Below are 17,790 nucleotides of genomic sequence, written 5' to 3'. Positions count from 1 at the left end.
CCCACCCTTCCTACTGGTATATCTTCATTCCTATACCCATCATTATTCAGTCCCCCTTCACTTCATACTGGTATATCTTCATTCCTATACCCATCACTAGTCAGTCCCCCTTCACCTCCTACTGGTGTATCTTCATTCCTATGCCCATCACTAGTCAGTCCCCCTTCACCTCCTACTGGTATATCTTCATTCCTATACCCATCACTAGTCAGTCCCCCTTCACCTCCTACTGGTATATCTTCATTCCTATACCCATTACTAGTCAGTCCCCCTTCATCTCCTACTGGTATATCTTCATTCCTATACCCATCACTAGTCAGTCCCCCTTCACCTCCTACTGGTATATCTTCATTCCTTGGTATATCTTCATTCCTATACCCATCACTAGTCAGTCTCCCTTCACCTCCTACTGGTGTATCTTCATTCCTATACCCATCACTAGTCAGTCCCCCACCCTTCCTACTGGTATATCTTCATTCCTATACCCATCATTATTCAGTCCCCCTTCACTTCATACTGGTATATCTTCATTCCTATACCCATCACTAGTCAGTCCCCCTTCACCTCCTACTGGTGTATCTTCATTCCTATGCCCATCACTAGTCAGTCCCCCTTCACCTCCTACTGGTATATCTTCATTCCTATACCCATCACTAGTCAGTCCCCCTTCACCTCCTACTGGTATATCTTCATTCCTATACCCATTACTAGTCAGTCCCCCTTCATCTCCTACTGGTATATCTTCATTCCTATACCCATCACTAGTCAGTCCCCCTTCATCTCCTACTGGTATATCTTCATTCCTATACCCATTACTAGTCAGTCCCCCTTCATCTCCTACTGGTATATCTTCATTCCTATACCCATCACTAGTCAGTCCCCCTTCACTTCATACTGGTATATCTTCATTCCTATGCCCATCACTAGTCAGTCCCTCTTCACCTCCTACTGGTATATCTTCATTCCTATACCCATCACTAGTCAGTCCCCCTTCACTTCATACTGGTATATCTTCATTCCTATACCCATCACTAGTCAGTCCCTCTTCACCTCCTATTGGTATATCTTCATTCCTATACCCATCACTAGTCAGTCTCCCTTCACCTCCTACTGGTGTATCTTCATTCCTATACCCATCACTAGTCAGTCCCCCACCCTTCCTACTGGTATATCTTCATTCCTATACCCATCATTATTCAGTCCCCCTTCACCTCCTACTGGTGTATCTTCATTCCTATGCCCATCACTAGTCAGTCCCCCTTCACCTCCTACTGGTATATCTTCATTCCTATACCCATCACTAGTCAGTCCCCCTTCACCTCCTACTGGTATATCTTCATTCCTATACCCATCACTAGTCAGTCCCCCTTCATCTCATACTGGTATATCTTCATTCCTATACCCATCACTAGTCAGTCCCCCTTCACTTCATACTGGTATATCTTCATTCCTATGCCCATCACTAGTCAGTCCCCCTTCACCTCCTACTGGTATATCTTCATTCCTATACCCATCACTAGTCAGTCCCCCTTCACCTCCTACTGGTATATCTTCATTCCTATGCCCATCACTAGTCAGTCCCCCTTCACTTCATACTGGTGTATCTTCATTCCTATACCCATCACTAGTCAGTCCCCCTTCACCTCCTACTGGTGTATCTTCATTCCTATACCCATCACTAGTCAGTCCCCCTTCACCTCCTACTGGTGTATCTTCATTCCTATACCCATCACTAGTCAGTCCCCCTTCACCTCCTACTGGTATATGTTCATTCCTATACCCATCACTAGTCAGTCCCCCTTCACCTCCTACTGGTGTATCTTCATTCCTATACCCATCACTAGTCAGTCCACCTTCACCTCCTACTGGTGTATCTTCATTCCTATACCCATCACTAGTCAGTCCCCCTTCACCTCCTACTGGTATATGTTCATTCCTATACCCATCACTAGTCAGTCCCCCACCCCTCCTACTGGTATATCTTCATTCCTATACCCATCACTAGTCAGTCCCCCTTCACCTCCTACTGGTGTATCTTCATTCCTATACCCATCACTAGTCAGTCCCCCACCCTTCCTACTGGTATATCTTCATTCCTATACCCATGACTAGTCAGTCCCCCTTCACCTCCTACTGGTATATCTTCATTCCTATACCCATCACTAGTCAGTCCCCCTTCACCTCCTACTGGTATATCTTCATTCCTATACCCATCACTAGTCAGTCCCCCTTCACTTCATACTGGTATATCTTCATTCCTATACCCATCACTAGTCAGTCCCCCTTCACCTCCTACTGGTATATCTTCATTCCTATACCCATCACTAGTCAGTCCCTCTTCACCTCCTACTGGTATATCTTCATTCCTATACCCATCACTAGTCAGTCCCTCTTCACCTCCTACTGGTATATCTTCATTCCTATACCCATCACTAGTCAGTCCCCCTTCACCTCCTACTGGTATATCTTCATTCCTTGGTATATCTTCATTCCTATACCCATCACTAGTCAGTCTCCCTTCACCTCCTACTGGTGTATCTTCATTCCTATACCCATCACTAGTCAGTCCCCCACCCTTCCTACTGGTATATCTTCATTCCTATACCCATGACTAGTCAGTCCCCCTTCACCTCCTACTGGTATATCTTCATTCCTATACCCATCACTAGCCAGTCCCCCTTCACCTCCTACTGGTATATCTTCATTCCTATACCCATCACTAGTCAGTCCCTCTTCACCTCCTACTGGTATATCTTCATTCCTATACCCATCACTAGTCAGTCCCTCTTCACCTCCTACTGGTATATCTTCATTCCTATACCCATCACTAGTCAGTCCCCCTTCACCTCCTACTGGTATATCTTCATTCCTTGGTATATCTTCATTCCTATACCCATCACTAGTCAGTCTCCCTTCACCTCCTACTGGTGTATCTTCATTCCTATACCCATCACTAGTCAGTCTCCCTTCACCTCCTACTGGTGTATCTTCATTCCTATACCCATCACTAGTCAGTCCCCCACCCTTCCTACTGGTATATCTTCATTCCTATACCCATCATTATTCAGTCCCCCTTCACTTCATACTGGTATATCTTCATTCCTATACCCATCACTAGTCAGTCCCCCTTCACCTCCTACTGGTGTATCTTCATTCCTATGCCCATCACTAGTCAGTCCCCCTTCACCTCCTACTGGTATATCTTCATTCCTATACCCATCACTAGTCAGTCCCCCTTCACCTCCTACTGGTATATCTTCATTCCTATACCCATTACTAGTCAGTCCCCCTTCATCTCCTACTGGTATATCTTCATTCCTATACCCATCACTAGTCAGTCCCCCTTCACCTCCTACTGGTGTATCTTCATTCCTATACCCATCACTAGTCAGTCCCCCTTCACCTCCTACTGGTATATCTTCATTCCTATACCCATCACTAGTCAGTCCCCCTTCACCTCCTACTGGTATATCTTCATTCCTATACCCATCACTAGTCAGTCCCCCTTCACCTCCTACTGGTATATCTTCATTCCTATACCCATCACTAGTCAGTCCCCCTTCACTTCATACTGGTATATCTTCATTCCTATACCCATCACTAGTCAGTCCCTCTTCACCTCCTATTGGTATATCTTCATTCCTATACCCATCACTAGTCAGTCTCCCTTCACCTCCTACTGGTGTATCTTCATTCCTATACCCATCACTAGTCAGTCCCCCACCCTTCCTACTGGTATATCTTCATTCCTATACCCATCATTATTCAGTCCCCCTTCACCTCCTACTGGTGTATCTTCATTCCTATACCCATCACTAGTCAGTCCCCCTTCACTTCATACTGGTATATCTTCATTCCTATACCCATCACTAGTCAGTCCCCCTTCACCTCCTACTGGTGTATCTTCATTCCTATGCCCATCACTAGTCAGTCCCCCTTCACCTCCTACTGGTATATCTTCATTCCTATACCCATCACTAGTCAGTCCCCCTTCACCTCCTACTGGTATATCTTCATTCCTATACCCATCACTAGTCAGTCCCCCTTCATCTCATACTGGTATATCTTCATTCCTATACCCATCACTAGTCAGTCCCCCTTCACTTCATACTGGTATATCTTCATTCCTATGCCCATCACTAGTCAGTCCCCCTTCACCTCCTACTGGTATATCTTCATTCCTATACCCATCACTAGTCAGTCCCCCTTCACCTCCTACTGGTATATCTTCATTCCTATGCCCATCACTAGTCAGTCCCCCTTCACTTCATACTGGTATATCTTCATTCCTATACCCATCACTAGTCAGTCCCCCTTCACCTCCTACTGGTATATCTTCATTCCTATACCCATCACTAGTCAGTCCCCCTTCACCTCCTACTGGTATATCTTCATTCCTATACCCATCACTAGTCAGTCCCCCTTCACCTCCTACTGGTATATCTTCATTCCTATACCCATTACTAGTCAGTCCCCCTTCATCTCCTACTGGTATATCTTCATTCCTATACCCATCACTAGTCAGTCCCCCTTCACCTCCTACTGGTATATCTTCATTCCTATACCCATCACTAGTCAGTCCCCCTTCACCTCCTACTGGTGTATCTTCATTCCTATACCCATCACTAGTCAGTCCCCCTTCACTTCATACTGGTATATCTTCATTCCTATGCCCATCACTAGTCAGTCCCTCTTCACCTCCTATTGGTATATCTTCATTCCTATACCCATCACTAGTCAGTCCCCCTTCACCTCCTACTGGTGTATCTTCATTCCTATACCCATCACTAGTCAGTCCCCCTTCACTTCATACTGGTATATCTTCATTCCTATGCCCATCACTAGTCAGTCCCTCTTCACCTCCTATTGGTATATCTTCATTCCTATACCCATCACTAGTCAGTCCCCCTTCACCTCCTACTGGTATATCTTCATTCCTATGCCCATCACTAGTCAGTCCCCCTTCACTTCATACTGGTATATCTTCATTCCTATACCCATCACTAGTCAGTCCCCCTTCACCTCCTACTGGTATATCTTCATTCCTATACCCATCACTAGTCAGTCCCCCTTCACCTCCTACTGGTATATCTTCATTCCTATACCCATCACTAGTCAGTCCCCCTTCACCTCCTACTGGTATATCTTCATTCCTATACCCATTACTAGTCAGTCCCCCTTCATCTCCTACTGGTATATCTTCATTCCTATACCCATCACTAGTCAGTCCCCCTTCACTTCATACTGGTATATCTTCATTCCTATACCCATCACTAGTCAGTCCCCCTTCACCTCCTACTGGTATATCTTCATTCCTATACCCATTACTAGTCAGTCCCCCTTCATCTCCTACTGGTATATCTTCATTCCTATACCCATCACTAGTCAGTCCCCCTTCACCTCCTACTGGTATATCTTCATTCCTATACCCATTACTAGTCAGTCCCCCTTCATCTCCTACTGGTATATCTTCATTCCTATACCCATCACTAGTCAGTCCCCCTTCACTTCATACTGGTATATCTTCATTCCTATGCCCATCACTAGTCAGTCCCCCTTCACTTCATACTGGTATATCTTCATTCCTATACCCATCACTAGTCAGTCCCCCTTCACTTCATACTGGTATATCTTCATTCCTTGGTATATCTTCATTCCTATACCCATCACTAGTCAGTCTCCCTTCACCTCCTACTGGTGTATCTTCATTCCTATACCCATCACTAGTCAGTCCCCCACCCTTCCTACTGGTATATCTTCATTCCTATACCCATCACTAGTCAGTCCCCCTTCACCTCCTACTGGTATATCTTCATTCCTATACCCATCACTAGTCAGTCCCCCTTCACCTCCTACTGGTATATCTTCATTCCTATACCCATTACTAGTCAGTCCCCCTTCATCTCCTACTGGTATATCTTCATTCCTATACCCATCACTAGTCAGTCCCCCTTCACCTCCTACTGGTATATCTTCATTCCTATACCCATCACTAGTCAGTCCCCCTTCACCTCCTACTGGTGTATCTTCATTCCTATACCCATCACTAGTCAGTCCCCCACCCTTCCTACTGGTATATCTTCATTCCTATACCCATCACTAGTCAGTCCCCCTTCACCTCCTACTGGTATATCTTCATTCCTATACCCATCACTAGTCAGTCCCCCTTCACCTCCTACTGGTATATCTTCATTCCTATACCCATTACTAGTCAGTCCCCCTTCATCTCCTACTGGTATATCTTCATTCCTATACCCATCACTAGTCAGTCCCCCTTCACCTCCTACTGGTATATCTTCATTCCTATACCCATTACTAGTCAGTCCCCCTTCACTTCATACTGGTATATCTTCATTCCTATGCCCATCACTAGTCAGTCCCCCTTCACTTCATACTGGTATATCTTCATTCCTATACCCATCACTAGTCAGTCCCCCTTCACCTCCTACTGGTATATCTTCATTCCTTGGTATATCTTCATTCCTATACCCATCACTAGTCAGTCCCCCTTCACTTCATACTGGTATATCTTCATTCCTATACCCATCACTAGTCAGTCCCCCTTCACTTCATACTGGTATATCTTCATTCCTATACCCATCACTAGTCAGTCCCCCTTCACTTCATACTGGTATATCTTCATTCCTATACCCATCACTAGTCAGTCCCCCTTCACTTCATACTGGTATATCTTCATTCCTATACCCATCACTAGTCAGTCCCCCTTCATCTCATACTGGTATATCTTCATTCCTATACCCATCACTAGTCAGTCCCCCTTCACTTCATACTGGTATATCTTCATTCCTATACCCATCACTAGTCAGTCCCCCTTCACCTCCTACTGGTATATCTTCATTCCTATACCCATCACTAGTCAGTCCCCCTTCACTTCATACTGGTATATCTTCATTCCTATACCCATCACTAGTCAGTCCCCCTTCACTTCATACTGGTATATCTTCATTCCTATACCCATCACTAGTCAGTCCCCCTTCACTTCATACTGGTATATCTTCATTCCTATACCCATCACTAGTCAGTCCCCCTTCATCTCATACTGGTATATCTTCATTCCTATGCCCATCACTAGTCAGTCCCCCTTCATCTCATACTGGTATATCTTCATTCCTATACCCATCACTAGTCAGTCCCTCTTCACCTCCTATTGGTATATCTTCATTCCTATACCCATCACTAGTCAGTCCCCCTTCACCTCCTACTGGTATATTTTCATTTCTATACCCATCATTATTCAGTCCCCTACCCTTCCTATCCATCTCTCTTCAATCAACGTATCCATCTATATCAGTCCTCGATCAATGTGTATGCAGTCCCCCTACTCATTTATATTCATGTCTGTACTCATGTCAGTTCAGAACCCTTTCCATCGCTATTCATTCCCACTACCCATCTCTGGAGCAGAGTTCTAGTTACCTGTAAGCATTGACATTGTCGTTGTTTTTCCGGCGCCATTGTGTCCTAGCAAGACCGAAATTTGATCTCTGAAGAAGTTCACATTCAGGTTATTTACCGCCTTGATTTTCCTCGGGCCCATCTTAAATTCCTGTCAATATACAGATTGTTGTAAGTAATTTTATGAAAATGTTCGCTACTGTTCCTACTGTTTCATAAACTTTTCATGTGTAGAAATATGTTTAAAGCATTCATCGCGTATTATGCTGTATGTACTTCCACGTTTTAAAGAAAATGCGTTTTGATATCATAGAATCGGCCAAGAGCAAATAAAGTGACTTACTTTGGTAAGATTTTTAATACTGATTCCTGCCGTCAACCCCGTGGGCTCGGTCTCGAAGTGTTTCGGGTCATTTGTGTTCTTGGCATCATGATGGCTCTTTGTCACTTGTGTACTGCACCAATAAGAAGACTGAGAAAAGTAAAGGAATATTTGTTTTAAAATACCTTGAACACAACGTTTAACCAGCAAAGATTAATGAAGTAAGACACAGGTTTAGACGAAAAACATTTTTATCAAACTTAGCAAAGTAGTTCTGATGTGGGCATGAAAAGGGCATTTAACGTTAAATGTTAAGTAAAGAAATTATATTGAATTCTAACATTACTTTGGAAAATACTCAATTCTGATTGGCTACCTATGTTAAATTAGAGGTGTTAAATTTACAATATTCACGTCTGATTTTATTAGGTCGTTTTACTCGCGTAGGAATACAAATGGGAGCTTACCAATAACTGATGAAAAATACCCTACATTTGAAGAAGAGATATAATTGAAAGAGAAAAAAAGAATCAAAGTTAATACACAAATTGCATTTTAAGAAGATAAATATAAATGTAGTGTGTAGAATAAAATGTTTGTCCTACAAAAAGAAATAAATCAATGATGGAAGTGTGTGGCTTGTTCACTCATTGTTTCCCGCGTATTGAAGATAGTTCCAACTATCCACACGTTTTAGTCACGGTGGAACGAAGATAGTAACACTCTGATTGCATTACTAAGGTAAGCATTCGTCGACTGAACAAGGCAAAAGGTTACGTTTAAAACCTCATGCTAACACGTTCAGTTTTAAACGTCATTTAGCGTGTTAACTCCACGATATACAATCTCAAACATGAAGTCAGAGTGTGATTATCTCCTAATTGGCATCTGTCTACAGAAATCTTCTCTATTTAGCACCGTAAGTTGATAATTAACTGACATTGCTGTTCATATTTAAACAATTTAACGTGTCGCAGTGACAATATGCTTATATTTTTAGAACACCTCCTATTATCACTGTTTGGACAGTGATTCATTACTGCATGTCATCACAACTGTCTAAAATGACTGACCAGCTCCGTCTTGCGTAGTTTAGATTTGTGTAACCAGTTTGGGAGTAGCAGTCCTCCTATTGATGAATCACCTAGCATGAGAGCCGTGCCATTGCCAGAACATTCTTTTCACTCTGCCTTATGCAGAGATACGATTTTGAAAGTGTTAATGATTTTGTTGCTGGGCTATACCAAAATGTATTTTAAGTCTGGTTTATTAAATAAATGTTATTTTCTACTCTTACCGTAAATGGAAAGTACCAAGGGCGCGGAACTCCGAATTCTCCTGGTTTGACGTTGTCAACGTACCACGTGATCAGGAAGTAAATGGCGCTGTCCCCCAACAACATCAACATGGAGTCCAGCAATGAGTAGTTGTCATCAACAGACGCCGGTTCTGCGATGTTGCTCCACTGTGCCCCGGCACCTACATAAAGACACACAGATTTACCAATCGACCGCCGCGAACCGTCGCCATGTGACCAGATTAAAACATAGACATGCACTAATTCGACAGTGTATAGCTCTATGGCAAGGTCTACGAACACTACATCAACACGTCTCTAACTATAGAATACATGAGTGTATTAACCATTAACTCCTGTATATTTATACAGTTGCAACAGTGACCAACCAACCCCCACCCCCACCCCTGACTGGTATATCGTAACCGCAATAAGTGGTATGTTAGTGCCTATTTATGGGAAAGTGCACATAAAGGATTTCCTGCTGCTGTTCGACAGGAGTAGCATGCTATGTGGATATTTGTGTAGGTCATCATTTGATGTTGTGTTGGGGCCGGATTTTCCCCCTGCCTGTGAGGTAGTAAAAAAGATTCATTACTACTAATGAAAAATTGAACGGGATTCCTGTAAGACCACGAATTAAAAATTAACAAATCTTTCATGTCAATAGCAGATTATTAATAAATCAATGTGTTCTAGTGGTGTGGTTAAACAAACCAAATTTTAACTGGTACCTGTTCCTTCATACAGACCGATGGAGACTAACCCAAACGTCATGGCCATGTTGAAAACCACGCTGGTGCCTAGTTTTGCTGTTTGTGTCATGTCCTCGTACTGCGCCTTCAGGAAAAACCAGGGGAGGTAAGCCAAGAAGAAGAAAATCCCAGACACGGCAGCTGCTACGTTTGCTACAATAAAAATGACTAAATGATTATATTTGGTGAATAATAATAATAAATAATAATAATAATAATAATAATAATAATAATAATAATAAGAAGAAGAAGAAGAAGAAGAAGAAATGAGAAAAAGATAGGTATGTACTTAAAATGGCGTTCTCATTACGTGATTAGTCGCACCGAATTTTTGCATGCGATCGAATTGTACTGTGAGAACATCCAAAGTCGTGTCAGAATCGTACCAATTAGAAAATGTCCTATTTCTCACGACAAATCGCATAATGAGATTGCTGGTACAAACCTCTCTGAATGAAGACATTGATCATGAAGCAGAAGTCGATGACGGAGATTCCATAACACAGGAAGCCCTCAATATGATAAAGAGTACAAACCTCTTTGAATGAAGACACTGATCATGAAACAGATTCCGTAACACAGTAAGCCCTCAATGTGATAAAGAGTACAAACCTCTCTGAATGAAGACACTGATCATGAAACAGATTCCGTAACAGAGGAAGCCCTCAATGTGATAAAGAGTACAAACCTCTCTGAATGAAGACACTGATCATGAAACAGATTCCGTAACAGAGGAAGCCCTCAATGTGATAAAGAGTACAAACCTCTCTGAATGAAGACACTGATCATGAAACAGATTCCGTAACACAGTAAGCCCTCAATATGATAAAGAGTACAAACCTCTTTGAATGAAGACACTGATCATGAAACAGATTCCGTAACAGAGGAAGCCCTCAATGTGATAAAGAGTACAAACCTCTCTGAATGAAGACACTGATCATGAAACAGATTCCGTAACAGAGGAAGCCCTCAATGTGATAAAGAGTACAAACCTCTCTGAATGAAGACACTGATCATGAAACAGATTCCGTAACACAGTAAGCCCTCAATATGATAAAGAGTACAAACCTCTTTGAATGAAGACACTGATCATGAAACAGATTCCGTAACAGAGGAAGCCCTCAATGTGATAAAGAGTACAAACCTCTCTGAATGAAGACACTGATCATGAAACAGATTCCGTAACACAGGAAGCCCTCAATGTGATAAAGAGTACAAACCTCTCTGAATAAAGACACTGATCATGAAACAGAATGCGATAACGTAAACTGCTTTCTGGAGCCTGACCCGGGGAGGTGGTGGAATGTCCCTTGTTGTGGTGTGTGATTACTACTGCCCTGGCTGTCTTGACCCGGAGTGGGGGTGGAACATCCCTTGTTGTGGTGTGTGATTACTACTGCCCTGGGTGTCTTGAACCGGAGTGGGGTGGAACGTCCCTTGTTGTGGTGTGTGATTACTACTGCCCTTCCCTTGTTGTGGTGTGTAATTACTACTGCCCTAGGTGTCTTGACCCGGAGTGGGGGTGGAACGTCCCTTGCTGTGGTGTATGATTACTACTGCCCTGGCTGTCTTGACCCGGGGCGGTGGTGGAACGTCCCTTGTTGTGGTGTGTGATTACTACTGCCCTGGGTGTCTTGACCCGGAGTGGGGTGGAACGTCCCTTGTTGTGGTGTGTGATTACTACTGCCCTGGGTGTCTTGACCCGGAGTGTGGGTGGAACGTCCCTTGTTGTGGTGTGTGATTACTACTGCCCTGGGTGTCTTGACCCGGAGTGTGGGTGGAACGTCCCTTGTTGTGGTGTGTGATGACTACTGCCCTGGGTGTCTTAACCCAGGGTGGGGGTGGAATGTCCCTTGTTGTGGTGTGTGATTACTACTGCCCTGGGTGTCTTGACCCGGAGTGTGGGTGGAACGTCACTTGTTGTTGTGTGTGATTACTACTGCCCTGGGTGTCTTAACCCGGAGTGTGGGTGGAATGTCCCTTGTTGTGGTGTGTGATTACTACAGCCCTGGGTGTCTTAACCCGGGGTGGAGGTGGAACGTCCCTTGTTGTGGTGTGTGATGACTACTGCTCTGGGTGTTTTGACCCGGGGCGGTGGTGGAACGTCCCTTGTTGTGGTGTGTGATTACTACTGCTCTGGGTGTTTTGACCCGGGGCGGTGGTGGAACGTCCCTTGTTGTGGTGTGTGATTACTACTGCTCTGGGTGTCTTGACCCGGAGTGTGGGTGGAACGTCCCTTGTTGTGGTGTGTGATTACTACTGCCCTGGGTATCTTAACCCGGGGTGGGAGTGGAACGTCCCTTGTTGTGGTGTGTGATTACTACTGCCCTGGGTGTCTTGACCCGGAGTGGGGGTGGAACGTCCCTTGTTGTGGTGTGTGATTACTACTGCCCTGGGTGTCTTGACTCGGGGTGGGGGTGGAACGTCCAATGTTGTAGTGTGTGATTACTACTTCCCTTGGTGTCTTAACCCGGGGCGGTGGAACGTCCCTTGTTGTGGTGTGTGATTACTACTGTCCTGGGTGTCTTAACCCGGGGTGGTGGAATGTCCCTTGTTGCATTGCGGTGTGTAATTACCCCTGTCCCGGATCTTCAATTGTTTGTCTTTGAGGGTGTGAAACCAGTCTGCTGTAGTCAGCACCTTCCTGTTGTTATTTTTAACCTCTCTCGTTTCTTAATAGACACAGTCTTGTTTGATGTCCACACTACTTTGTGTTGTTATTTTTAAACTCTCTCGTTTCTTTATAGACACAGTCTTGTTTGATGTCCACACTACTTTGTGTTGTTATTTTTAAACTCTCTCGTTTCTTTATACCCACAGTCTTGTTTGATGTCCACACTACTTTATGTTGTTATTTTTAACCTCTCTCGTTTCTTTATAGACACAGTCTTGCTTGATGTCCACACTACTTTGTGTTGTTATTTTTAACCTCTCTCGTTTCTTTATAGACACAGTCTTGTTTGATGTCCACACTACTTTGTGTTGTTATATTTAACCTCTCTCGTTTCTTTATAAACACAGTCTTGCTTGATGTCCACACTACTTTGTGTTGTTATTTTTAACCTCTCTCGTTTCTTTATAAACACAGTCTTGCTTGATGTCCACACTACTTTCTGTGTTGTGGGCTATAATATATTTAAATGATTTGGTATAACTGGATGTACTGTAGTGGGCAATAAATAACCCCAAAAATGTATACACAGGTTAGAGTTTTTGTGTTTGATAGCAACCTCACAGAGGTGGTGACAATAACAATTGGAAACTGCGGGATGTGTTTTGAATGGAGTTCAGTATGTTTTCAGTAATACACGTGGGGTTATTGTAAGAAACCAACCATTTTAGTAGTGGGTGGCTTGTTTCTTTTTGTTTTATTCATTTAGAAGCCTAAAAAGGAAGCAGCAGCAATTATGACTGGAAACAAATTGAATATTTGTGTGACTCTTGTTACAAGACCAACATTAAAAACTTGTTCGGTTTACTCTAACCAGATCCATCGTTTTAATAGTGGCTTGGTTGGTAATTTAGTTTGATTTAATTTAGTTTGATTTATTTGTAATTGTTACACACACACACACACACACACACACACACACACACTCTCTCTCTCTCTCTCTCTCTCTCTCTCTCTCTCTCTCTTTGTTTTTCTTTCTCTTTTTTTGTTTCATTTCTATTCTGTTGTGCCTTGTTTTATATTGTCTATTCTATTCTGTTCCATATATATATATAACAGAGGAAGCCCTCAATATAATAAAGAGTACAAACCTCTCTGGATGAAGACACTGATCATGAAGCAGATTCCGTAACACAGGATGCCCTCAATATGATAAAGAGTACAAACCTCTCTGAATGAAGACACTGATCATGAAGCAGATTCCGTAACACAGGAAGCCCTCAATATAATAAAGAGCACAAACCTCTCTGGATGAAGACACTGATCATGAAGCAGATTCCGTAACACAGGATGCCCTCAATATGATAAAGAGTACAAACCTCTCTGAATGAAGACACTGATCATGAAGCAGAATGCGATGACGGAGATTCCGTAACACAGGAGAAACACGAAGAACACAGAGGGATCCGTATTTGTCAGCACTGGTCCATTCTTGGCGATGGGGGCGCAGCACAGGATAACGTACACCGTGATGATGATCACCAGCAAGATGAACGACGTGATCAACCACGACGTCCAGTGAGCGGTGGAACTGAGACCCATCAGTTTCATAGACTCCTGAAATACACAGAAACAACAACAATCATATCAATATATACTTCTACTACTACAACCACCACGACATCCAGAGAGTATCGGAACTGAGGCCCGTTCGTTTTATAGACTCCTGCAATACACAGAAACAACAACAATCACATCAATATATACTTCTACTACTACAACCACCACGACATCCAGAGAGCATCGGAACTGAGGCCCATTCGTTTTATAGACTCCTGCAATACACAGAAACAACAACAATCATATCAATATATACTTCTACTACTACTACCACCACGACATCCAGAGAGCATCGGAACTGAGGCCCATTCGTTTTATAGACTCCTGCAATACACAGAAACAACAACAATCATATCAATATATACTTCTACTACTACAACCACCACGACATCCAGAGAGCATCGGAACTGAGGCCCATTCGTTTTATAGACTCCTGCAATACACAGAAACAACAACAATCATATCAATATATACTTCTACTACTACAACCACCACGACATCCAGAGAGCATCGGAACTGAGGCCCATTCGTTTTATAGACTCCTGCAATACACAGAAACAACAACAATCATATCAATATATACTTCTACTACTACAACCACCATGACATCCAGAGAGCATCGGAACTGAGGCCCATTCATTTTATAGACTCCTGCAATACACAGGGGCGGGACGTAGCCCACTGGTAAAGTTTCCGCTTGATGCACGGTCGGTTTTGGATCGATCCCCGTCTGTGGGCCCATTGGGCTATTTCTCGCTCCTTCCAATGCACCACGACTGGTATATCAAAGGCCGTGGTATGTGTTATCCTGCCTGTGGGATGGTGCATATAAAATAGTCCCATGAAGTGGCGACAGCAGGTTTCCTCTCTCTATATCTGTGTGGTTCTTACCCATATGTTCGACGCCATATAACCGTAATTAAAATGTGTCGAGTGCGTCGTTAAATAAAACATTTCCTTCCTTCCTGCAATACACAATAACAACAACAGTCATCGCAACTGCTGCTGCTACTACTATTAAAATTACTAGCTGAGAGGGCAAAAGGAAGTTATCCTTTGTAACACACACACCCTCCAGTTATTTAAAGCTAACTACGGCCCTGATTTAAGAGACACTGGTTGTCTTACTTTAAGTTTCCTCTCCTTCTCGTAGACGAGTCCCTTGGTGGTTTGTATGGCGCTCAGGATGAAGCTAAGCATGATGAACAAGGAGAACCAGTTCTGGGTCACCGTGAGGATCGGGTCACGAACGTACGGCGAATACGGAATGCGCTGCAGAAACACCATCAGGTTGTCGAAGTAGACGCCAGCAGACGAGTTCCATTGCCTGATGACGGCCTCGTTGACCATGTATTGGATAAAGAGAAAGCCCGATTGGAGGTATTCTGAGAAGAACAAAAACAAATGCTTATAATTTTCACTGTAGATTGTACTGTTACTTTCATTACAATCTTCTATATATTTTATCTTTAGGTGATATAAGTAACATGCATACAGCGTGTGTTTGTGTTTGTGCGTGCACAGTGTGTGTGTGAGTGTGTATTTATGCATGTGTGTATGTGCGTGTGTAACAGAGTGACGGAGAGATCGAAGGAAGGAATTGCTAACGACGCACGTTTTTTTTACGACAGGTTTCAAGTTTAGCAGTCGCCTGGTCGCCCGTGGCGACATTTATTGGCTAAGGGCAGTGTTCGAGATTAACGGTATCCCGATATCCCGGGGATACCAGAATTTAATTTTGGATACCAGACTTCAATAACCCAGTATCCCACCGGGATACCATATAATGTTGTTGGTCTTTTTAATTCTGCATTTTTATTTTTCACTGAAACAATGAAAGTCGTTATTTACCGGTGAAGTTAAGTAACAGTATTTTGGAGCTCGTACCCAGTCTAATGCTATGCCGTAACAATACCTCCCCCATCTCATACCCAGTCTAATGTTATATTGCAGCAGTAGCGACTGCAAATGTTTTTGCCGAGTCCGTTTCATTGCGAATTTTATGAATTCCGCGATTTCGATTGCGGCATTGCAATAGACTGGAAACGAGAACAGTGTCATCCAAGTTTGTTACGATGTTATTTATGAATTTCATTTAAGTGGGATACGAAATTATCAGGTGGGATACCAGATTTTGAAGTGTTAGTATCCAACTGGGATACTGCCCAAAATTTTAAATCTCCGACACTGAAGGGCGACTAAGAATTTGACAAAGATAGTCCATTTGTCGATCATCGACTTTAGGGTCTGGCGAGTATTGTACCAATTAAAATAGAAACGCACTGAAATTGAATCGAATGCGACAAAACACACTGCATCTGTGCTGACGCGAACTACAGATCTTGCAGCAAACAACAAAGAAAATGTTCTATATTTTGACAGCGCCATATTGACCAGACGCAGCCTCAACTTTTGCGATTTTAAAAATAAAGCTCAAAACGTATTGCGGACACTGCATTTGTTTTTTTGTTTTAATCTTGATGTCGTCGGCTTATTGGAATAGACTGGATACGCTATCATTATCTAGTGGATCAACTTTTTGACGTTATTCGATGTTATACCGGCCTCGGTGGCGTAGTAGTTAGGCCATCGGTCTACAGGCTGATAGGTACTGGGTTCGGATCCCAGTCGAGGCATGGGATTTTTAATCCAGATGTTGACTCCAAACCCTGAGTGAGTGCTCCGCAAGGCTAAATGGGTAGGTGTAAACCACTTGCACCGACCAGTGATCCATAAATGGTTTGTGCTATCCTGCCTGTGGGAAGCGCAAATAAAAGATGCCTTGCTGCTAATCGGAAAGAGTAGCCCATGTAGTGGCGACAGCGGGTTTCCTCTCAAAAATATGTGTCTGACGCCATATAACCGTAAATAAAAATGTGTTGAGTGCGTCGTTAAATAAAACATTTCTTTCTTTCTTTCTTTCTTTATTCGATGTTATAATAAAAATTAATCTATTTAATTAGCTTTATTATTCTGGGACAAAATCAAAGTCCACCTTGTAGTGGCAATGCAATTTTCAATTACTACAGGAATTATTTCAAAGGTCAGTTAAAGGCATATTGTCACAGACCACTGACCTATTTAATGGTCTAACAAAGTATTACCTGAACAAAAATAATTCGATTTCTCCCTAAATGTACTTTATTCAACCATCTTCATAACCACCATACTCCATTTATTAATGACATTTTGTAAAAACAATTCAGTTATGGCAATGGTCCATAATTCAAAAACTAAAATTGCCGAGAGGGATGACATGGATTTCACCCCATCGTGGTTCAGTTAAAGTGATGATATAGCTAGATTTGGTTTTCAACAATTAATGTAATTTTTATTTATTATCCATTTTAATGAAATATGGTCCTTTAAATCCGTAACAGTATGCCTTTAATTGAATGTCGTTGTCGATATTGTTTTAATTTTAAAGGGACATTCCTGAGTTTGCTGCACTTTTTAAGATGTTATCGACTAACAAAGACTTTTTAACGATTATAATTACATATCAAATATATTTTTCTGCATAAAATATCAGTGGCTGTATATTAAACGTGTTTCTGATCGTTCTAATATTTGTACTAGGTTAAATTTCTTTTTATTTATAAACAATGTTTGTTTTTTCGTACATACGAAATTATTTGAAGACAAAATCCAGTTTAGGCTTCTAACAAATATTAAGACGACCAGAAACACACTGAATATACAGACACTTATATTCTAAACCTAAATATATATTTAATATGTAAGTTTAATCTTAGTCGAAAATATCTTA

The 17,790-nt window shown here is 42.4% G+C and overlaps 1 protein-coding gene across 1 annotated transcript in view; it reads right to left on the bottom strand.

The window, feature by feature from the left end:
• The window catches only part of LOC121369284 (phospholipid-transporting ATPase ABCA3-like), a 53,339-nt gene that overhangs the window by 23,178 nt on the left and 12,371 nt on the right, over positions 1-17,790 (bottom strand). Inside the window, exons 3-8 of the mRNA XM_041494248.1 lie at positions 15,150-15,406; positions 13,781-14,018; positions 9,770-9,943; positions 9,036-9,217; positions 7,760-7,888; positions 7,438-7,567 (exon numbers count right to left, since the gene is read on the bottom strand). Of these exons, the coding sequence (XP_041350182.1) occupies positions 7,438-7,567; positions 7,760-7,888; positions 9,036-9,217; positions 9,770-9,943; positions 13,781-14,018; positions 15,150-15,406 (1,110 nt within the window). The remainder of the gene's footprint in view (positions 1-7,437; positions 7,568-7,759; positions 7,889-9,035; positions 9,218-9,769; positions 9,944-13,780; positions 14,019-15,149; positions 15,407-17,790) is intronic.

This window comes from Gigantopelta aegis, chromosome 3 (assembly GCF_016097555.1).
Source record: "Gigantopelta aegis isolate Gae_Host chromosome 3, Gae_host_genome, whole genome shotgun sequence".
NCBI lineage: Eukaryota > Metazoa > Mollusca > Gastropoda > Neomphalida > Peltospiridae > Gigantopelta > Gigantopelta aegis.
This window is presented reverse-complemented; position numbering and strand designations above follow the sequence as displayed.